The sequence below is a fragment of the Lates calcarifer genome, linkage group LG21 (assembly GCF_001640805.2).
Source record: "Lates calcarifer isolate ASB-BC8 linkage group LG21, TLL_Latcal_v3, whole genome shotgun sequence".
NCBI lineage: Eukaryota > Metazoa > Chordata > Actinopteri > Centropomidae > Lates > Lates calcarifer.
This window is the reverse complement of record NC_066853.1, coordinates 24,510,700-24,527,524: the sequence shown is the minus strand read 5'-3', so window position 1 is coordinate 24,527,524 and position 16,825 is coordinate 24,510,700. Positions and strand designations below refer to the sequence as shown.

Below are 16,825 nucleotides of genomic sequence, written 5' to 3'. Positions count from 1 at the left end.
GACTTGAAAGTTTCTTAATTTACAATATTAGTAAACAAGCATTATGGTAATTTGCTGTCGGGAGAGCCTTTCCCTCTTTCCCTCTTTTGTGCACTGTATACAAGCTCAGTGTGTGAATAAGCGCTTTTCCCAGCGTTTTGAGGCTTATTCAGCTCAGAATGGCTTAATACTGCACTATCTGACCAGGACAAGACAAAACTAAGAACTCAGCCACACGGACTTGAAAGTTTCTTAATTTACAATATTAGTAAACAAGCATTTATGGTTGAAAGCCATAATTTGCCTGTCGGGAGAGCCTTTCCCTCTTTCCCTCTTTTGTGCACTGTATACAAGCTCAGTGTGTGAATAAGCGCTTTTCCCAGCGTTTTGAGGCTTATTCAGCTCAGAATGGCGTTAATACTGCACTATCTGACCAGGACAAGACAAACTAAGAACTCAGCCACACGGACTTGAAAGTTTCTTAATTTACAATATTAGTAAACAGCATTATGGTATTATGGTAAAATCAGTGTGTGAATAAGCGCTTTTCCCAGCGTTTTTGAGGCTTATTCAGATCAGAATGGCTTAATACTGCACTATCTGACCAGGACAAGACAAACTAAGAACTCAGCCACACGGACTTGAAAGTTTCTTAATTTACAATATTAGTAAACAAGCATTATGGTTGAAAGCCATAATTTGCTGTCGGGAGAGCCTTTCCCTCCTTTCCCTCTTTTGTGCACTGTATACAATCTCAGTGTGTGAATAAGCGCTTTTCCCAGCGTTTTGAGGCTTATTCAGCTCAGAATGGCTTAATACTGCACTATCGGACCAGGACAAGACAAACTAAGAACTCAGCCACACGGACTTGAAAGTTTCTTAATTTACAATATTAGTAAACAAGCATTATGGTAATTGCTGCGGAGAGCTTTCCCTCTTTCCCTCTTTGTGCACTGTATACAATCTCAGTGTGTGAATAAGCGCTTTTCCCAGCGTTTTGAGCTTATTCAGCTCAGAATGGCTTAATACTGCACTATCGGACCAGGACAAGACAAACTAAGAACTCAGCCACACGGACTTGAAAGTTTCTTAATTTACAATATTAGTAAACAAGCATTATGGTAATTTGCTGTCGGGAGAGCCTTTCCCTCTTTCCTCTTTTGTGCACTGTATACAAGCTCAGTGTGTGAATAAGCGCTTTTCCCAGCGTTTTGAGGCTTATTCAGCTCAGAATGGCTTAATACTGCACTATCTGACCAGGACAAGACAAACTAAGAACTCAGCCACACGGACTTGAAAGTTTCTTAATTTACAATATTAGTAAACAAGCATTATGGTGAAAGCCATAATTTGCTGTCGGGAGAGCTTTCCCTCTTTCCCTCTTTTGTGCACTGTATACAAGCTCAGTGTGTGAATAAGCGCTTTTCCCAGCGTTTTGAGGCTTATTCAGCTCAGAATGGCTTAATACTGCACTATCTGACCAGGACAAGACAAACTAAGAACTCAGCCACACGGACTTGAAAGTTTCTTAATTTACAATATTAGTAAACAAGCATTATGGTAAAATCCAGTGTGTGAATAAGCGCTTTTCCCAGCGTTTTGAGGCTTATTCAGATCAGAATGGCTTAATACTGCACTATCTGACCAGGACAAGACAAACTAAGAACTCAGCCACACGGACTTGAAAGTTTCTTAATTTACAATATTAGTAAACAAGCATTATGGTTGAAAGCCATAATTTGCTGTCGGGAGAGCCTTTCCCTCTTTCCCTCTTTTGTGCACTGTATACAATCTCAGTGTGTGAATAAGCGCTTTTCCCAGCGTTTTGAGGCTTATTCAGCTCAGAATGGCTTAATACTGCACTATCTGACCAGGACAAGACAAACTAAGAACTCAGCCACACGGACTTGAAAGTTTCTTAATTTACAATATTAGTAAACAAGCATTATGGTAATTTGCTGTCGGTGAGAGCCTTTCCCTCTTTCCCTCTTTTGTGCACTGTATACAATCTCAGTGTGTGAATAAGCGCTTTTCCCAGCGTTTTGAGGCTTATTCCGCTCAGAATGGCTTAATACTGCACTATCGGACCAGGACAAGACAAACTAAGAACTCAGCCACACGGACTTGAAAGTTTCTTAATTTACAATATTAGTAAACAAGCATTATGGTAATTTGCTGTCGGGAGAGCCTTTCCCTCTTTCCCTCTTTTGTGCACTGTATACAATCTCAGTGTGTGAATAAGCGCTTTTCCCAGCGTTTTGAGGCTTATTCAGCTCAGAATGGCTTAATACTGCACTATCTGACCATGACAAGACAAACTAAGAACTCAGCCACACGGACTTGAAAGTTTCTTAATTTACAATATTAGTAAACAAGCATTATGGTTGAAAGCCATAATTTGCTGTCGGGAGAGCCTTTCCCTCTTTCCCTCTTTTGTGCACTGTATACAAGCTCAGTGTGTGAATAAGCGCTTTTCCCAGCGTTTTGAGGCTTATTCAGCTCAGAATGGCTTAATACTGCACTATCTGACCAGGACAAGACAAACTAAGAACTCAGCCACACGGACTTGAAAGTTTCTTAATTTACAATATTAGTAAACAAGCATTATGGTAATTTGCTGTCGGGAGAGCCTTTCCCTCTTTCCCTCTTTTGTGCACTGTATACAATCTCAGTGTGAATAAGCGCTTTTCCCAGTGTTTTGAGGCTTATTCAGCTCAGAATGGCTTAATACTGCACTATCTGACCAGGACAAGACAAACTAAGAACTCAGCCACACGGACTTGAAAGTTTCTTAATTTACAATATTAGTAAACAAGCATTATGGTAATTTGCTGTCGGGAGAGCCTTTCCCTCTTTCCCTCTTTTGTGCACTGTATACAATCTCAGTGTGTGAATAAGCGCTTTTCCCAGCGTTTTGAGGCTTATTCAGCTCAGAATGGCTTAATACTGCACTATCTGACCAGGACAAGACAAACTAAGAACTCAGCCACACGGACTTGAAAGTTTCTTAATTTACAATATTAGTAAACAAGCATTATGGTTGAAAGCCATAATTTGCTGTCGGGAGAGCCTTTCCCTCTTTCCCTCTTTTGTGCACTGTATACAATCTCAGTGTGTGAATAAGCGCTTTTCCCAGCGTTTTGAGGCTTATTCAGCTCAGAATGGCTTAATACTGCACTATCTGACCAGGACAAGACAAACTAAGAACTCAGCCACACGGACTTGAAAGTTTCTTAATTTACAATATTAGTAAACAAGCATTATGGTTGAAAGCCATAATTTGCTGTCGGGAGAGCCTTTCCCTCTTTTGTGCACTGTATACAATCTCAGTGTGTGAATAAGCGCTTTTCCCAGCGTTTTGAGGCTTATTCAGCTCAGAATGGCTTAATACTGCACTATCTGACCATGACAAGACAAACTAAGAACTCAGCCACACGGACTTGAAAGTTTCTTAATTTACAATATTAGTAAACAAGTGTAGTGTCTGACGTTCATATATGGGTTTTCTTCTCTTGGAATGGTTGAATTTCCATGTATGTCTTTGGGTTCATGTTTAGGTTAGTAGCTGTGAACATATACATATAAGGAACAGGGAGAGGGCCTTTCCTCCCTTCTCTCTGTTTCTTGGAAAAGTGAGATAATTGATGGAGAGCCTGATGTCTCGCTATAAATCGTAAAGACGACTAACATATATATATATATATACTGATGTTGAGAGCTGTTAGGAGAGAGATCCATATTGGCTTGGATCCTCTCACAAGCTACTGCTCTGCAGCCCCCAATGGTAGCCTAGAAAGAACCCAGGCCCCACTGTCCTGCCCCTGCACTATGTGCTAAGGATGACAGCCAACACAGTACACAACAGTATCATACTGTACACATTTCACACTGCATCAGACAAGACATATTGTGAAACCTACATCTATTGTATCAGTTTAAACTGCAAACTAGGGTTTTGGTCCAAAGTCCCAGCAACTCATCACTCTTAAACAACCCTTTAGTATAATACACTACCTGACCTGCCAACACAGCACAATGGATGTTGATGATTTTAACTGACTGAACTGATGATACCAATGATAAAATAAATAAATAAATCAAGTTTTTTATATATATATATATATTAACGCATATGTGGTATAAAGAGCCTAACCTCGTTCTCCTGCATCAGCATCAGTCAGCTCCCTGAAGGTGAAGAAGAAGGATAAACCACTTTTCTGTGAAAGAGAAGAGGATATTTCCATCCAATATACTGTTGTAGGAGGAACTCAGAGCGCTGTGGATGTGATGCATCTGGTGAGTATTGGATAAACTATTTGTCAGTGTACCATACTGATATTTTGATGACACACATGAAAGAAAATACACATGCAAAAGCAACGACTATTTGTAATCTGCTGTTAAACTGAATGAGGTTTCACAGTAATGCAAAATAAATCAGGTAGGCAAAGGCAGGTTTTAATCATGAATTTAAGAAATCACTATTTGTTTAGGCCCAGTCTGTGAAATTCCTGTTACCACAAAACTCTTCACACCCCTGTACAATATAAATGTCATAAAAATGTTAAATGATTCAAAATTTACAATAGTTGTATTATTTCAGTCATTCAGGCCCTAAACTACAACATCAGCGCAACAAAAGTGATTACCCCTGTGACTGAAGTGATTCAGGTTAACTGCATGAACAAGGTTAAAGAAACCTGTGAACACCACAGCTTTCTCAGTTTTGACCTGGGTTATGTGTAATGCAGTGTGGCCCCACATGATGATGAACTGCCTGTACCAAGTAAAATGGGAGAGAGCCATGCTACCAATGATAGAATCTTTGAAAAAAATGATGCCACGTGCAGTTTGCTATTTACACAACCTTGTATTGAAAAACAGACGGCAAGTACATCTGACTTGGCACAAGGATTATCTCTGGACGGCATCCAAGAAGAAAATTAATGCTATCAAAACTGCACAAAACTTAGAGATTAAACTTTGCCGCAAACATGAGAGGAAGACAACCACAGTGACTGCACAGTGCTGACCATTAAACATGGCAGATAATTTCTCCACAGATTTGTGCAAGTCAGTGAAAATATAGGTGGACAAAGATGGCCAATCCTTAGAGACAGTGTGAGGAGTTGCAACATCCAGAGGATGTCAGTTGAGGTGGTTCGGGCATTTGATCAGGATGCCTCTTGGACCTTTGGAGGTTTTTCTGGGAGGAGACCCCGGGGTAGACCCAGGGCTTGCTGGAGGGATTAAATATCCCATCTGGCCTCGGAACACAAAGTTCATACATCAATATGTATCAAACTGACAGATTTTGCATTTACTAAACATTTTATTGATCTTGGCCATGGGCTGAAACCACTAAATGGTTTTAATGGTGTGGCTGATCAGTGTAAATTGTACATATACAATGAGTTTAGAATCGTTATATAACAATACACCTATCTTTATATTCAACTGATTACAAAAGAAACACAGGAACACATGTGGTTGATGATTGCTGTTCAAAACAGTTGATTTGGTATTTCAGTGAATGAGGGCAAGGTCTCCTTAAAGTTGGAAGTGTCTCCAGAGATGGCACCAGGGATCCAGGTAGTGGCTTATGCCATCCTCTCCAGTGGAAATGTGATTGCCAGCAGTGCTGACTTCAATACTGAGAAATGCTTCAGTCATAAGGTCGGTATAGGAAGAAGACCAGTCAGATGTACAGTAGGTGTTGTCAAAATCATGCTAGTTATCAATTACATGATTTTAACTTGAGCTGGCTGATTATATTATATTATATTTTCACAGATTACTTGTCGTTATTCCTGAGGTGTGCCATATTTAATCTTTGCCAGTTTCCTTTAAAACAGGCTCATACTACAAAGTTTATTGCCTATTGACATGGTCACTGTGTCAGATAAGGGAATCATAGAGACTACAAATTGGGCTCTAATCATTCATAGCTTGCTGTCATTCATAACCTAGGTACAGCAACAGCTGAGTTTATGTGAAAGCAGTGATACTGGGTTCTTGACAGATGTGTTGCAGATGTCTGAAGCAATGGAGCATGAAAGGAAGTTACTGCTACTAAAACCTTTTCAGAACTGCAATTACATTTTTTTCTTCAAGAAGGAAGGTTATAAATAATATTTATTTATTTAGAATTCAGTATATACTGCACAATGGCATAGGCTCAGTGACAAGGTCATTGAATTAAAAATCAATATGGAAATATTTCTGTGTAACAATGTAAAAAAAGGAACAGGGTACATCTGTTTTCAATGATGTAGACACTGACTGTGGCCCAGAGAGTTCCTGGTTTTCACTGTGTCCTTTGTTGTATCTCCCTCATTTCATGTCATCTCTAATAAAGCTGAAGCAAAACATACATTTTTGTCACAGTGACAAGATAAATTTGTCTGTGTGTCAGGTGTCGCTGGAGTTTTCTCCATCCTCAGCTGTCCCAGGAGAAGAGACCACCATGCAGGTGATGGCCCAGCCAGACTCTCTTTGTGGTGTGAGCGCTGTTGACCAAAGTGTCCTCATCAAGGAGCCAGGGAACACTCTGAATGCAGACAAGGTAACTGCTGGTATCAGCCAACTTCCTTGTAATCCTTCCAACAACTGGGCAACATTAGTACAGGTAGCAACTCTGCGTGTTGCTTCTGCTCAGAGTTGTGTTGTGATCTCCATTTATACATACAAATACAAAGCATATCACCATGGGTGAGGGTTGGAACATAGATCGACAGTTAGTGAGTTTATATTGGCTTCAAAAATGGAAATAAATAATACTTACTTCTTACAACTACTGCTGGTTCTGGTAGTTGTTGAAAATCACAGTTGCAGTTGAAAACATCTTTGGACAACCCACACAAAGATCTTTACAGATAGTATGTTTAGCTCTTATATGACAAGAGGCTTCAACAATGTCAACTAATTGATTGATTTTACTAACGTCCACCAGGTAAACATTTCTTACTCTTTCATTTTTATTGTCAAATAATTTTAGCAGTTGTATCTACTCCCTGTATTCTATTCTTTCACAATTTTCTTGTTAATCTTTCTTCTCTTCTCTCTCATCCCTCTGCCACTTGTACAAACTGTGTTATATAGCTGTTCAGTGCTATATAACACAGAAGTGCTTTTCACTGTAGGCATTTCTTAAAACAACAAACTTGTGCCTTGAACCATAGTTGCCTGTCAGGAAAGCATCCCATATTCCATATGAAATACAAGATCCTGTCGAATGCATTTTGAGAAATAGTGATACTTTTTCCCAGGTAATTCTTATTCAAATTTTCTCTCTCTCTCTCTCTCTCTCTATATATATATATATATATATATATATATATATATATATATATATGCCTTCATCTCATAGCTCACTGAAGAGGAAACAAATGGGGAGTGTGGGGAAAAAAAAAAACAAAAATGCAACAATTCCCCAACAAAAATGTAACTGGGGGCAATATAGTTACTTAAACATTCAACCTCCAGGACAGGTGAGAACAATGCTCAATCATCCACACAGAATAATTTTATGTAGATGATGTGCAACAATTATCATGTCATGCAATGAGAGACAGTTCACCTCAGGAAAAGAACCTTTTTGTCAGTTATTGTCGAACCTCATTTTGATATCCTCAGGCTGACTGCTTTTGTGTTGAGATCTTTTGCCAAAGCAAAGTCTTTCATCCACATCGACCCAAAAAATATTGAACAGTCTAAGACTTAGCTGGAGAGCAAACAATGAGAAAATGGCTGTTTCCAACAGTTAGGAAAACTCTTCAACAACAGAATGAAGGTGAGCTGACAAAGGTTAGACAGGTTAGTCAGTTTTCACTTAGTGACATTTTGCTGTAGCAGGACTTGTTTCATTCATGGTAAGCAGTGCACAGCATCAATTTTATTAATCAAGCCCCTGTGTGTTGGAGGTACAGTGATGATAGTATGTGAATGATGCTTCCTGTGTACAGGGTGGTGTGTCTGATGAAGTGACTCTCAGTGCTTACATCACTGCTGCCTTCTTGGAGATGAATATGTCTGCAAATGTGAGTAGTTTCTTTCCCCAAATATATGTCCTGCTGTTTTCACTCTAATCTGCACAGTTACAACATATAAATGAACCAATCACATCAACACTGATAAAGATGAAGAAAACAAAAAGTCTGTATCTCTTTAATCAATTACTTTGATACATCTTTCTATCTTTTGTACATAATTGTCAATTTACAGTATTTACCATCATTTTCAACATGTTTCCCATCTGCAGATTTGTAATTCTTAATTGTAGAGTTTAAAATGTTTCCCATACAGTCATTCCTTCTTTTCTCTCTGTTCAGATATAGCTGTAGTAGAGATACCCAAGTAATTTTGAATAATGGGGGAAAATCTCAGTATTACTTTGTAACAGAGTGGTGAAAGAAGCCTTCTGTACATAAAAGGTCATTTCAAGTGTAGTGGTTATGTTAGACACAGTACGTAGAAACTGTGTTTTGTGACTTAAACTACATAAATGCCAAATGCATATTGTTTATTTAACTCCCCATATCAAACACATGACTTCAGTTTCTGTTTCAATACATCAGTAAGCTCTTAATGCTCAGTGTAAGGCCTGTAATTGACTTTGCTACAAATGTTTTGAACAGATTTTTACACAGAATTATTAAACAGAATTTTACAGATTTATTTATCTACCACATTAGTTTAGTTTGTATGAATTACTCAAAAAGAGAAATCACTTCTTATTGAGTATTCCAATAAGTTCGTCAGTTAACAGTATTTACAAATTACAAGTTTTACACATGTAACCAATACTATTTCCTGTTGCTGCTCTGTTAGAATTAATCCTAACTGACTCACAATAGTATGTGCACAATTACAATCTATATCCTAACAGTGGCTGCTCCTCCTAACTGGCTATGGTTAGCGGCTAAAACACAAGCAGTGATAGCAACCATATTGCAGACAGCAAATTATTCAACATTCAAAGCTGAATAAGCAGTCTACACAAAAACGGTGTCCTTTTGGTTTGTATTGGATGCTTCATGTAACAATGACATTTGTTGGTAGTGCTTTATTTTGGTCCATGTTAGTAGTTGTTCCACTGCCTCTGTACTATTCTTTAATATTTAGTTTTGTGGTACTGTCAGATACTGGAGTTAGTGCTGCTGACTGATTCCTGCGGACACAGTGGCCCTTTGACATTATTTCAGAGACAGAAGACTGCACCTGATCAGTAGTGATAACATTGATGTTGTTGAAATTGTATAGAATAAAGTTGTTTTGTCAATACAAAATATGTTTTCTTTTAACCTGTTATAGGATCCTGTAGTGAAGAACAGCCTGTCTTGCCTCAAGGAGTCCATTGGTGAGCTCAGCAACACCTACACTGTAGCTCTGATGGCGTACGTCTTCACCCTGGCAGGAGACATGAACGCCCGTGCTGTCCTTCTGCAGCATCTGGACACAGTTGCTCTAAAAGAAAGTGAATCATCCTCCTAAAGGATCACTCTGGCTTCACTTAGCATGAATGTATTATGCTTACCTCACGCCTGTGTGTTTGTGGATGGCTGTTTTTCAGGAGGTATCCTCCGATGGTCTCAGACAGCTACAGAAACATCAGCCTCTCTGTCTGTGGAGATCGCCTTCTATGTGCTGCTGGCCAAACTCAGCGCCTCCCCCACTGCTGAAGACCTGGGCTACACCTCTCGCATCGTCAGATGGTTGACAGGCCAGCAGAACTACTGCATTTTTCAGCCAATTCAACAGGCTTTTAAATGTTGTATTTAAATTATGAAATTCAATAATCAACCTCAATCAATTCACCTCGGCTGCGCCTTGAGATCCTGTCCATGAATACCACGAATAGGACCGTAGACAAGAGACAGCCTTGGCGCAGTCCAACACCCATCGGAAACATGTTTGACTTTGTGCTGAGAATGTGCACAAAGCTCTCACTTTGGTTGCACAAGGACTGGATGGCTCGCATCAGCGGCCCCGGTACCCCATACTCCCGCAGTACCCCCCACAGGATCCCTCAGGAGACATGGTCATAGGCCTTTTCAAAGTCTTCCCATGACTCCCTCAGCAATCCTGCAAGAGTGAAGAGCTGGTCCACTGTTCCGCAGCCAGGACGAAATCTGAATTGTTCCTCCTGAATCCGAGGTTCAACAATCGGTCTGAGCCTCCTTTCCAGGACCCTGGAGTAAACTTTCCCAGGAAGGCTGAGTAGTGTGATACCCCGATAAATGGAGCACACTCTCTGGTCGCCCTTTTTAAAGATGGGGACCACCGCCCCAGTCTGCCACTCCCAAGGTACTGTCCCCGACCTCCATGCGACACTGCAGAGGCGTGTCAGCCACGACAGCCCCACAATGTCCAGAGCCTTTAGCATCTCAGGGCAAACCTCGTCCACACCCGCTGCCTTTCCACTGGGCAGCTTCTTAACTGCTTCCCCCGAGTCTTCAGGCTCTGCCTCCTCCACGGAAGACATATTGGTAGGGTTCAGGAGTTCCTCAAAGTGCTCTTTCTACCCCTCAATGACATCCCCAGTCCGGGTCAGCAGTTCCCCCCCTGGCTGAACACAGCCTGAGGCAGGCTCTGCTTTCCCTTCCTGAGCCACCAGACGGTTTGCCAGAACAGCCTCGAGGCCAGCCAAAAGTCCTTCTCCATGACTTCCCCGAACTCCTTCCACACTCGAGTTTTTGCTTCCGCAACCGCTGAAGCTGCAGCCCTTCTGGCCTCCCAGTACCTGCTTGCTGCTTCAGAAGACCCCTGGACCAACCAAGCCTGATAGGCCTCCTTCTTCAGCCTGACGGCTTCCCTTTCCCTTTTTGGGTTGCCGCCCTGACAGGCACCGACCAACTTCTGACCACAACTCCTGCCTGCTGCATCTCCAATGGAGGCTTTGGTGACAGAGAGGTGACATTCCACGTCCCTAGAGCTAGCGTTAGCATGGCTGGGGCCCTGCCTTTGCCTGCCACCCGGCTGGCAAAGCACTCGACCCCGATGCCTATCCCAGCAGGTGGTGGGTCCACAGGGTGGAATAATCAACCTATCAAATAATAATAAGACACCTGATATTGGTAAAAGTGAAAATTAATTATATGTTTACTGTTGTCAAAGCTGAAATATGATCTCTGCTGGATTACCTCTCAATAATTATTATGCATATCATATAATGTGACTCAGTATACGTCCAAATTAATCTCCATTGACATATTTTAAAGTGGACTGACTAAACTGAATCAATATTCAGTAGCTTTTAGCAGTGGAGCACCTCACTGGTGACTGAGAGCACTGTGAGTGCTGTGATTCACAGTGTGTTACTTCCTCATTTAACACATATTTAAAGACCTACTGTCACACCTGTTGAGGTGCATTTCAACTGTGATGCATTCACCTACTGTTGAACTCACTGAAGTGCACTTGAACAGTGACTGAACTGAACTCATTGTGTACATGTGTATTGTAGGACACAGTGGTGGCTCTTCAGGCTCTGGCTCTTTACTCCACTCTGGTGTTCAGTCCTGAAGGTTCAAGCACGGTGACAGTCCAGTCCCCCAGTGGCCAGCTGACATTTGATGTGAACCAGAACAACAAACAGCTGTAACAGGAGAAGATACCGCAGGACGTGACAGGAAAGTACAGCCTGGAGGTGAAAGGCACTGCATGTGCTTCAATGCAGGTCAGTCAACACTGGAGCTCTGTTTCTCTTTGATATACGTCCATCACCACAAACACTGCTTATATACTGTAACAGCACCCTCAGGTTGACAGCCCAACAGTAGATAATCTGTGTATTTGCCTACTTCACCAAACTCTTTGAGCAAGTCAGTTTTGGTATGATGAACTATTGAACAGATGAACAGATGAACTGACAACATGTAGAATAGTATAGTGGAAACTGGCCATTTCACCTGAGATGAAGCCTGCTTCAGTTAATGTCAGATAATAATTGATCAAATAATCGATACACTCATGAAATAAAACTTTATTCTTAAAGGTAAAGAGCAGAAGTGCTGATTCACATAGAAAACATCATATATTTAATCAATGACACTATTGGTCATCTTGTAACTTTTTACTGTTGAGTGTAAACTGTAGGTAGTTAAAAAATAATTTTATTTTATCAAACCCTTTAATCCTGAAGACATCAAAACTATGAAGGAACACGTGGAACTATGTAGTAAACAAAAAAGTGTTAAAGAAACCAGATTATGTTTTATATTGTAGATTCTTCAAAGCAGCCACCTTTTGCTTTGATGACAGCTTTGCACACTCTTGGCATTCTCTCAGTCAGCTTCATGAGGTAGTCACCTGAAATGGTTTTGAAGGAGTTCCCATAGGTGCTGAGCACTTTGCCTTCACTCTGCGCTCCAACTCATACCCAACCATCTCAGCAGGGTTTAGGTCAGATGATTGTGGAGGCCAGGTCAACTGATGCAGCACTCATTTCCACTGTTCTAATGTGTTTGTGTTTCATGGCCCAAGCAATTCTCATCTTCTTCTTGTTCTTCCTCAGTAGTGGCTTCTTTGTAGCAATTTGACCATGAAGGCCTAATTCATGCAGTCTCCTCTGAATAGTTAATGTTAAGGTGTGTCTGCTATCTGAACTCTGTGAAGCATTTCCAGAGGGCTTTTGGGCTTTTTGTTATATCAAACCTTCCTTTTGCATCCATTTCCTAGATTTCTCTTCACTACAACATCCTAACTCCTATCGATGTCACAACCCTGAGTGTCGAGGTCAAACCAGAGGCCATCTGCACCAGCAAATCTCACAGACCCAAGTTCACCCTGAAAACAAAGTCTCTGTAAGCAATTGACAAGCAGATTCGAGGTCCAGCAGTAACAGAGGAATACTAATATTTGTGATAAATAATACTCTGCACAGACCAGCAAGTGCTGTACTATGTAACTGTTGTTGGATGGACATGTGGGAAATGTCCAACTCTTTAGCTCAAACTTATCCTAACTGGAAATGAAGCCCTACCCTAAGTCTCAGAGTCTCAGATATAAAAATGTCCATACTCATAACAAGTAGAACTATGAAGGACAGGCTGAGTGGATGAAGGTGTAACATCACATTTTCATGGTTCTATTACAGATACAGTGGTAAGGAGACCACTACAAACATGGTGATCCTGGACATCAAAATGCTTCCTGGTTTTGCCCCTGACCCAGAGTCTTTGAAGCAGGTGCATTATTAGAATAACTTTCAGTTAGAAATGGATTTGTCTTCATGTGTTGTTGACGAATGACCCAGCTGAGTATCGTCTCCTCACAGCTCAGAGGTGCCCTGCTGGTGGATCATGTTGAACAAAAGGAAGATCATGTTCTGGTGTACATGCGGGAGGTGAGAGGAATTCACAGTGGGGATCAATAGATGATGACTTTCAGATCTGTAACTGATCATATCATCTGTTTTTTTTCCTCCAACAGTTACCAAAGGACATAGGCATCAACCACAGCTTAGAGATCATACAGGTGCTCCCAGTGCAGAACCTGAAGCCAGCCGTGGTCAAGATCTATGACTACTACCAGCCAAGTAAAACTGACACCCACACAGACACTAAATCCCTTTACAGAGACCACAGCAAAACTGAATGGTTTTCAGAACTGTAATGTTGAGAACTATAAGTTTTAAATGTGCTGCACGGTTGGACACATGTAGAAGTTCTGATTTAAAAAATCAATGTTCTTCCTTTCAGGTGACCAGGCTGAGACAGAATACACCTACCCTTGTGCTGCAGGTAACAATCTATAATAATATACAAACCACAATATTTATTACAAAATTGACTTATGAAAAATCTCAATCATTTTAACCCAAACACAAAAAGCAATTAAATTCAGATGTCTGAAATTGGTCAGACTCTTTCTCTCAAGTACATTTAATACTGTGGAAATTAATCAGTAATTGTGTATAAGAAGTAATAAGAAAAAAGAAATGATATAGTATTAAATTATATGTGCCAATCTTGTAACCTAAAACAAAATGAGGTCAACAAAAACTATAATGTACTGTCAACTGTAATTATTGTTTTTTTATTCTTTCTGTTGCAGCTTAAAGAGAGAGGTCGGATCAGTCCTGCACTCGTTAAGATACTCCATGTCTGCTGGTGTAAATGTACAAACTAACAGCAAACACTTTTGCTCACATTTACTGTGTGACTACTGTATGTGTCTGAAGTCAAACTCATGCATAATTGAGAATAAAATACTGTCATATGAATGTCCCACTAAAACTGGTCTTGTGTTTAACAATGTTTTGCTCTGTTTCATCATTGTGGTAGTACAGCTTTGCAGTGTCAGTGGTTTCTTTATTCTTCCCATGTATTTCACCCACATACCAGAAAAGAAGTTGTGCAGGTCAGCTTAGTGGGGGAAGTTGAGACATATTTAAAAGGCAACAAGTATTGTTACTGTTCTCTTATAAGCTCAAGTTTAGGAGAGGTAAGAAAACTCTAATTTTTTTTGATGACTAATGAGCATAACTGTATGAGAGCATATAAAACATAAAACAGTTTCATCTTGTGCCATCATCATTTCAAGATTAGAATTTGTTTACAACCAAATCACTGAAAACTAATGACATTCCCATCAGCCTCATTTGCTCCATATGTTTAGTGCTGGTTAGGAAATGTTAGCATGTTTATAAACTAAGATGGTTAATGCGGTAAACATGATACCAAAACATCAATATGTTAACACTTTTAAAACAGGGTTCCAGTGTGTAATCTTTTGAAAACACCACCCCTACCTTCAACATGTAAAATCTACCGTTCTTGTGGAAACTGTGATGACAATGTCCCATCTTGCGCATGACAATTATGTTCTGAGCCTAATAGCCATGCTTGAGATAAACTACAATGGCTGACTATTGCAGTGTGCTTGTGCTGCAGACTCATCAAGTTACATAACCATCTACTGGCCTGACATGCAACTGTAATTCCAGTTTTCTTTGTTGTCACAACATTGTTGTGTGAATGCGGAACTTTTTCAAAATGCAAAGGGAAACCTTTTCTGTTTTCAGCAAAACGGTTCTCATGTAAACTGGATCTAACATGCTCACAATAGCAGTTCTAAGCAGGTATAACAAGACAGGTGTAACCATCATTACCACCGTCATCATTGTAGTTTGGCATGTTAACACAGTAATATTTGCTAATCAGCACTAAACACAAAGTTAAGATGATGTTAATGAGAATGTCATTATCTTTGCAAATCAAAATTTAGACCTGGGGATGGTGCTAAATTATAATAACCCATTAAGGATTGCTGGCGTTGTTTAATTTGAAGCACTCTGTCAAGAAAGGTTGAGATCTACCCACTCCCGGCACCAAAAGAAAGGATCTAATGCTAGATTCTCCCCACTGATACTGATACTGAGATTAAGCAAGGTAAGATTGCAACATGACTGGAAAGGGAAGTTGGTAGCACACTGTAAGATTGGTATGAGGGTATGAAAATCATGAGTTGTGATTTAAATAGGTGATTGTGATTCAAAGTGTAAGTTAAAGTGCAACTGTAAGTTAAAGGGTAACTGTACCAATAATATTACTGATGGTAATGAGTAATTGTATACGAGAATTGTTATTTTCCCCCACTGCAGTAGAGGATTTGACAGGTTAACAGGTGTGACTGGTGATCATATCCAGCCCGTAGGGCTACTCGGTTGGGTGTGGCACCAGTGGTAGCAGGAGCGGCATCTGGAAGTAGGCAGTTAGTAGCTAGGCGAATCTCCTCGCCACCAGCTTATATTAGGCCACAGAAACTTTAAGTTGGGTGATAATACATTACAGCTGTGGGCTCAGACCCTTTAAACAGAGAGCTGGTCCAGACCTCCTGTACCGGGGTAATACTGGCAATATAACAACTCACATCTTCTTGTTTTTGTTTCTGGCCTTTTGCATCTCCCGCTACATTGATCATCGATACATGTTTACTTATATGATTACTCACCTGTCCTTGCTATCAGACAACCCCATGTACTGCAAACACTCCCTTGGTTGCCCCTATTTGGTCATCATTCATCATTTGCCAGCATTTTTTTTAGTGTTTGTCACTATGATTCTTGACTTTGCTTTGCTCTTTTGTTTATGTCTACTCCCTACCTTGATTTGTAAATTTGGACTCATCACCTTTGTATGACTGTCTGGTTTTCCAGTACAAGAATCTGTCTATTTTGAACTTTGTCCTGAGTCTTTCCGTGCGCCTGAGTCTCTGATCTGCCCAGAAATGTCCGATTAATAAAAAGTTATTACAAGTGTATCCTGTGGGGAAGATAAGTTACAAAATTTCATGGCACGCCATCCAATAGTTACTGAGAGTTTTTGTCAGTTTGAAGGCTTCATCCACAGAGGTTTACTTATTGGAATAATTGTCTACTTTGGCCCTAGTAATCAGGCTAAGAGATGTTTGCATAACAAAATCAAACATCCCACGCAAGGTAAAGGGCAATGTTGCATAAGTCAACTTACTGTAACAATGATTGTTGACTTAGAAAAACAGTTACAGACTACACACTACAAATGATACTGTCACAATGAAAGGACTGAGCAGAACAAACTGCTTGAAAATGGTGGAGTAAAATCCTAGATGATACAACAAGGTCTCTGACAGAGATACTGTATTAAGTACAATATGAACACCTTTTCAATAAAATTGAATAGCTTTAGAGTACCTACACCTACAGTAGTTGGAGCTTTATTGTTATGTTAATCACATGTTGTTAAAACAGCATCAAAAAGTTATAATAATGTCTGTTATTGTGTGTCCACCCCGTTGCAGTAGCAAATTCATACTGTACAAACTAGGTCAAGCAGCAGACGTGCAAAACATAGAATCCATATCA

General features: G+C 40.2%; 1 protein-coding gene across 1 annotated transcript in view; it reads left to right on the top strand.

The window, feature by feature from the left end:
* The window catches only part of LOC108894560 (alpha-2-macroglobulin-like), a 134,543-nt gene extending 120,340 nt beyond the window's left edge, over positions 1-14,203 (top strand). Inside the window, 2 exon segments of the mRNA XM_051065386.1 lie at positions 13,680-13,721; positions 14,035-14,203. Of these exon segments, the coding sequence (XP_050921343.1) occupies positions 13,680-13,721; positions 14,035-14,039 (47 nt within the window). The 3' untranslated portion in view covers positions 14,040-14,203.
* The last annotated feature ends 2,622 nt before the right edge of the window (positions 14,204-16,825 follow it).